This window comes from Heterodontus francisci, unplaced genomic scaffold (assembly GCF_036365525.1).
Source record: "Heterodontus francisci isolate sHetFra1 unplaced genomic scaffold, sHetFra1.hap1 HAP1_SCAFFOLD_344, whole genome shotgun sequence".
Taxonomy (NCBI): Eukaryota; Metazoa; Chordata; class Chondrichthyes; order Heterodontiformes; family Heterodontidae; genus Heterodontus; species Heterodontus francisci.
The window spans coordinates 162501-169402 of record NW_027141263.1 but is presented as its reverse complement, the minus strand read 5'-3'; the positions used below and the strand labels follow the sequence as shown (position 1 = coordinate 169402).

The window sequence follows — 6902 nt, the reverse complement described above, 5'->3', positions numbered from 1 at the left end:
GTCTCCATGGTGACAGGCTCCTCCCCCGCTCTGTCTCCATGGTGACAGTCTCCTCCCCCGCTCTATCTCCATGGTGACAGTCCCCTCCCCGCTCTGTCTCCATGGTGAGAGGCCCCTCCCCCGCTCTGTCTCCATGGTGAGAGGCCCCTCCCCCGCTCTGTCTCGATGGTGAGAGGCCCCTCCCCCGCTCTGTCTCCATGGTGACAGTCCCCTCCCCCGCTCTGTCTCCATGGTGACAGTCTCCTCCCCCGCTCTGTCTCGATGGTGAGAGGCCCCTCCCCCGCTCTGTCTCCATGGTGAGAGGCCCCTCCCCCGCTCTGTCTCCATGGTGAGAGGCCCCTCACCCGCTCTGTCTCCATGGTGACAGGCCCCTCCCCCGCTCTGTCTAGATGGTGAGAGGCCCCTCCCCCGCTCTGTCTCCATGGTGACAGTCTCCTCCCCCGCTCTGTCTCCATGGTGACAGTCTCCTCCCCCGCTCTGTCTCCATGGTGAGAGGCTCCTCCCCCGCTCTGTCTCCATGGTGACAGTCTCCTCCCCCGCTCTGTCTCCATGGTGACAGGCTCCTCCCCCGCTCTGTCTCCATGGTGACAGTCTCCTCCCCCGCTCTATCTCCATGGTGACAGTCCCCTCCCCGCTCTGTCTCCATGGTGAGAGGCCCCTCCCCCGCTCTGTCTCCATGGTGAGAGGCCCCTCCCCCGCTCTGTCTCCATGGTGACAGTCCCCTCCCCCGCTCTGTCTCCATGGTGACAGTCCCCTCCCCCGCTCTGTCTCCATGGTGAGAGGCCTCTCCCCCGCTCTGTCTCCATGGTGAGAGGCCCCTCCCCCGCTCTGTCTCCATGGTGACAGTCCCCTCCCCCGCTCTGTCTCCATGGTGACAGTCCCCTCCCCCGCTCTGTCTCCATGGTGACAGTCCCCTCCCCCGCTCTGTCTCCATGGTGACAGGCCCCTCCCCCGCTCTGTCTCCATGGTGAGAGGCCCCTCCCCCGCTCTGTCTCCATGGTGACAGTCTCCTCCCCCGCTCTGTCTCCATGGTGAGAGGCCCCTCCCCCGCTCTGTCTCCATGGTGACAGTCCCCTCCCCCGCTCTGTATGCATGGTGAGAGGCCCCTCCCCCGCTCTGTCTCCATGGTGACAGTCCCCTCCCCCGCTCTGTCTCCATGGTGACAGTCCCCTCCCCCGCTCTGTCTCCATGGTGACAGTCTCCTCCCCCGCTCTGTCTCCATGGTGAGAGGCTCCTCCCCCGCTCTGTCTCCATGGTGAGAGGCCCCTCCCCCGTTCTGTCTCCATGGTGACAGTCTCCTCCCCCGCTATGTCTCCATGGTGAGAGGCCCCTCCCCCGCTCTGTCTCCATGGTGAGAGGCCCCTCCCCCGCTCTGTCTCCATGGTGACAGTCCCCTCCCCCGCTCTGTCTCCATGGTGACAGGCCCCTCCCCCGCTCTGTCTCCATGGTGACAGTCCCCTCCCCCGCTCTGTATCCATGGTGAGAGGCCCCTCCCCCGCTCTGTCTCCATGGTGACAGGCCCCTCCCCCGCTCTGTCTCCATGGTGACAGTCCCCTCCCCCGCTCTGTCTCCATGGTGACAGTCTCCTCCCCCGCTCTGTCTCCATGGTGACAGTCCCCTCCCCCGCTCTGTCTCCATGGTGACAGTCCCCTCCCCCGCTCTGTCTCCATGGTGACAGTCCCCTCCCCCGCTCTGTCTCCATGGTGAGAGGCCCCTCCCCCGCTCTGTCTCCATGGTGACAGTCCCCTCCCCCGCTCTGTCTCCATGGTGAGAGGCCCCTCCCCCGCTCTGTCTCCATGGTGACAGTCTCCTCCCCCGCTCTGTCTCCATGGTGACAGTCCCCTCCCCCGCTCTGTCTCCATGGTGACAGGCCCCTCCCCCGCTCTGTCTCCATGGTGACAGTCCCCTCCCCCGCTCTGTCTCCATGGTGACAGTCCCCTCCCCCTCTCTGTCTCCATGGTGACAGTCCCCTCCCCCGCTCTGTCTCCATGGTGAGAGGCTCCTCCCCCGCTCTGTCTCCATGGTGACAGTCCCCTCCCCCGATCTGTCTCCATGGTGAGAGGCCCCTCCCCCGCTCTGTCTCCATGGTGACAGGCCCCTCCCCCGCTCTGTCTCCATGGTGACAGGTCCCTCCCCCGCTCTGTCTCCATGGTGACAGGTCCCTCCCCCGCTCTGTCTCCATGGTGACAGGCCCCTCCCCCGCTCTGTCTCCATGGTGACAGGCCCCTCCCCCGCTCTGTCTCCATGGTGACAGGCCCCTCCCCCTCCTCTGATTATTGAATTAATTTAACAATTGTATTAAAGGGATATTTCAGCACATTCTTCACCTGCTCTCTGAACTGAGTCTGGGTCACGGCGTAAATCACAGTGTTTGTGGAGCAGCTCAGGAGCTGGAGCATGAAGGACAATTCCTGAAGAAACAGAGGGAGAATAACAGACCGATAGCCCAAATACCACATCCGGCTCCATATAGAATACACCATTAACAGGGCCCACAACAGCATGAAATTACCAGAGATAACTAACAGTAAAATGATAGATTTCCTTCGACTCTCCATCTCGGGGTCTCTGTGACTCTCTCCACTGCTGTGAGCCCGGAGTCTCCTGCGTCCTCTGCTGCTCACTAAAATGTGTCTGACGGTGAGAGCGTTGAGCAGCAGAATCATCACAAATGGGATGACCGGGGTTAGAATGTTGTGGAGGAACTCGATTGTTCCCCAGACACGAGAATAATAAACATCTATTGTTACATCACAAAACCAGGGATTGTTCCACAGCCAATACCGACCCGTGAACATAAAATACCAGAAGATGTTCTTTAAACAGCTCAGCAAACTCACTGTTCCCACAACCACAGCACATGTTTTCTCACTGCAATATTTACTTTTCAGATTCTGACAACAAATGGCCACAAATCGATCAAAAGTGAAAGTGACGGTGAACCAGACAGAACAGTCTGTGACTGTGTAAAGCAGGACGGCGTGGATATTACACACGGGGATGTAATACAGGAACTGAAACTGTTCCCAATAAACAATGGGAATGTGTCTGAATATCAGGTCCAGGATAATGACCAGTAGATCCGCCGCTGACATGGCCACCAGGTACCGAGTGACACATTTGGAGAGACCGCACTTTCCCCGAGACAGGATCCCAATCGTCAGCAAGTTAACTGTGAGGAAGGGAAATAAACAGAGAAATTAGACATCAGACTGGAGCAAAGTTACCAGATCAGTGTATGTGTGTGAGTGTCAGAAATAAACAGAGAAATTAGACATCAGACTGGAGCAATGTTACCAGATCTGTGTATGTGTGTGAGTGTCAGAAATAAACAGAGAAATTAGACATCAGAATGGAGCAAAGTTACCAGATCAGTGTATGTGTGTGAGTGTCAGAAATAAACAGAGAAATTAGACATCAGACTGGAGCAATATTACCAGATCTGTGTATGTGTGTGAGTGTCAGAAATAAACATATATATAAGTCTCAGGGTCTGGGCTGTGTGTGTGTGTGTTTGTGTGTGTGTGCATATATATACGTCTCAGTGTCTGGGCTGTGGTGTGTGTGTGTGTGTGTGCGCATATATATAAGTCTCAGTGTCTGGGCTGTGGTGTGTGTGTTTGTGTGTGTGCGTGTGTGTGCATATATATAGGAATAAGTGTCTGGGCTGTGGTGTGAGTGTGTGTGTGTGTGTGTGTGCATATATACAAGTCTCAGTGTCTGGGCTGTGGTGTGTGTGTGTGTGTGTGTGTGTGCATATATATAAGTCTCAGTGTCTGGGCTGTGGTGTGTGTGTGTGTGTGCATATATATAAGTCTCAGTGTCTGGGCTGTGGTGTGTGTGTGAGTGTGTGTGTGCATGTGTGTGCATATATATAAGTCTCAGTGTCTGGGCTGTGGTGTGTGTGTGTGCATATATATAAGTCTCAGTGTCTGGGCTGTGGTGTGTGTGTGTGTGTGTGTGTGTTTGTGTGCATATATATAAGTCTCAGTGTCTGGGCTGTGGTGTGTGTGTGTGTGTGTGTGTGTGTGTGTGTGTGTGTGTGTGTGTGTGTGTGTGTGCATATATATAAGTTTCAGTGTCTGGGCTGTGGTGTGTGTGTGTGTGTGTGCATATATATAAGACTCAGTGTCTGGGATGTGGTGTGTGTGTGTGTGTGTGTGTGTGTGTGCATATATATAAGTCTCAGTTTCTGGGCTGTGGAGTGTGTGTGTGTGCATATATATAAGTCTCAGTGTCTGGGCTGTGGTGTGTGTGTGAGTGTGTGTGTGTGTGTGTGTGTGTGTGTGTGTGTGTGTGTGCATATATATAAATCTCAGTGTCTGGGCTGTGGTGTGTGTGTGCATATATATAAGTCTCAGTGTCTGGGCTGTGGTGTGTGTGTGTGTGTGTCTTTGTGTGCATATATATAAGTCTCAGTGTCTGGGCTGTGGTGTGTGTGTGTGTGTGTGTGCATATATATAAGTTTCAGTGTCTGGGCTGTGGTCTGTGTTTGTGTGCGTGTGCATATATATCAGTCTCAGTTTCTGGGCTGTGGTGTGTGTGTCTGTGTGTGTGTGTGCATATATATAAGTCTCAGTGTCTGGGCTGTGGTGTGTGTGTGTGAGTGTGTGTGTGTGTGCATATATATAAGTCTCAGTGTCTGTGCCGTGGTGTGTGTGTGTGTTTGTGTGTGTGTGTGCATACATATAAGTCTCAGTGTCTGGGCTGTGGTGTGTGTGTGCATATATATAAGTTTCAGTTTCTGGGCTGTGGTCTGTGTTTGTGTGCGTGTGCATATATATCAGTCTCAGTGTCTGGGCTGTGGTGTGTGTGTCTGTGTGTGTGTGCGCATATATATAAGTCTCAGTGTCTGGGCTGTGGTGTGTGTGTGTGAGTGTGTGTGTGTGTGCGCATATATATAAGTCTCAGTGTCTGTGCCGTGGTGTGTGTGTGTGTGTGTGTGTGTGTGTCTGCATATATATAAGTCTCAGTGTCTGGGCTGTGGTGTGTTTTTGTGTGTGTGTGTGTGTGTGTGTGTCTGTGTGTGTGTGCATATATATAAGTCCCAGTGTCTGGGCTGTGGTGTGTGTGTGTGTGCGCATATATATAAGTCTCAGTGTCTGGGCTGTGGTGTGTTTTTGTGTGTGTGTGTGTGTGTGTGCATATATATAAGTCTCAGTGTCTGGGCTGTGGTGTGTATGTGTGTGCGTGTGTGTGTGTGTGCATATATATAAGACTCAGTGTCTGGGCTGTGGTGTGAGTGTGTGTGTGTGTGTGTGCATATATATAAGTCTCAGTGTCTGGGCTGTGGTGTGAGCGTGTGTGTGTGTGTGTGTGTGTGTGTGTGTGCGCATATAAAGAAGTCTCAGTGTCTGGGCTGTGGTGTGTTTTTGTGTGTGTGTGTGTGTGTGTGCATATATATAAGTCTCAGTGTCTGGGCTGTGGTGTGTGTGGGTGTGTGTGTGTGTGTGTGTGCATATATATAAGACTCAGTGTCTGGGCTGTGGTGTGAGTGTGTGTGTGTGTGTGTGTGTGTGTGTGTGTGTGTGCATATATATAAGTCTCAGTGTCTGGGCTGTGGTGTGTGTGTGTGTGTGTGTGTGTGTGTGTGTGTGTGCATATATATAAGACTCAGTGTCTGGGCTGTGGTGTGAGCGTGTGTGTGTGTGTGTGTGTGTGTGCATATATATAAGTCTCAGTGTCTGGGCTCTGGTGTGTGTGTGTGTGTGTGTGTGTGTGTGTGTGTGTGTGTGTGTGTGTGTGTGTGTGCATTTGGATAAGTCTCAGTGTCTGGGCTGTGTGTGTGTGTGTGTGTGTGTGTGTGTGTGCATATATATAAGTCTCAGTGTCTGGGCTGTGTGTGTGTGTCTGTGTGTGCACATATATAAGTCTCAGTGTCTGGGCTGTGTGTGTCTGTGTGTGTGTGTGTGTGCATATATATAAGTCTCAGTGTCTGGGCTGTGTGTGCGTGTGTGTGTGTGTGTGTGCATATATATAAGTCTCAGTGTCTGGGCTGTGGTGTGTGTGTGTGTGCATATACATAAGTCTCAGTGTCTGGGCTGTGGTGTGTGTGTGTGTGTGTGTGTGTGTGTGTGTGTGTGTGTGTGTGTGTGTGTGCATATATATAAGGCTCAGTGTCTGGGCTGTGTGTGTGTGTGTGTGTGTGTGTGTGTGTGTGTGTGCATATATATAAGTCTCAGTTTCTGGGCTGTGGTGTGTGTGTGTGTGTGTGTGTGTGTGTGTGTGTGTGTGTGTGTGTGTGTGCATATATATAAGTCTCAGTGTCTGGGCTGTGGTGTGTGTGTCTGTGTGTGTGTGTCTCTGTGTGTGTGTGTGCATATATATAAGTCTCAGTGTCTGGGCTGTGGTGTGAGTGTGTGTGTGTGTGCATATATATAAGTCTCAGTGTCTGGGCTGTGGTGTGTGTGTGTGTGTGTGTGTGTGTGTGTGTGTGAGTGTGTGTGTGTGTGTGTGCATATATATAAGTCTCAGTGTCTGGGCTGTGGTGTGTGTGTGTGTGTGTGTGTGTGTGTGTGTGTGTGCATACATATAAGTCTCAGTGTCTGAGCTGTGTTGTGAGTGTGAGTGTGTGTGTGCATATATATAAGTCTCAGTGTCTGGGCTGTGGTGTGAGTGTGTGTGTGTGCATATATATAAGTCTCAGTGTCTGGTCTGTGGTGTGTGTGTGTGTGTGTGCATATATATAAGTCTCAGTGTCTGGGCTGTGGTGTGTGTGTGTGCATATATATAAGTCTCAGTGTCTGGGCTGTGGTTTGAGTGTGTGTGTGTGTGTGTGTGTTTGTGTGTGTGCATATATATAAGTCTCAGTGTCTGTGCTGTGGTGTGAGTGTGTGTCTGTGTGTGTGTATATATATAAGTCTCACTGTATGGGCTGTGGTGTGTGTGTATGTGCATATATA

At 52.3% G+C, this 6902-nt stretch overlaps 1 protein-coding gene across 1 annotated transcript; it reads right to left on the bottom strand.

The window, feature by feature from the left end:
- Nucleotides 1–2306: 2306 nt before the first annotated feature.
- On the bottom strand, nucleotides 2307–3173 carry LOC137362568 (probable G-protein coupled receptor 139; the record flags this gene model as incomplete). Its single annotated transcript, XM_068026957.1, has 1 exon — nucleotides 2307–3173. A coding segment is annotated over one exon (867 nt), but the record flags the coding sequence as incomplete, so codon positions are not given.
- Nucleotides 3174–6902: the final 3729 nt, after the last annotated feature.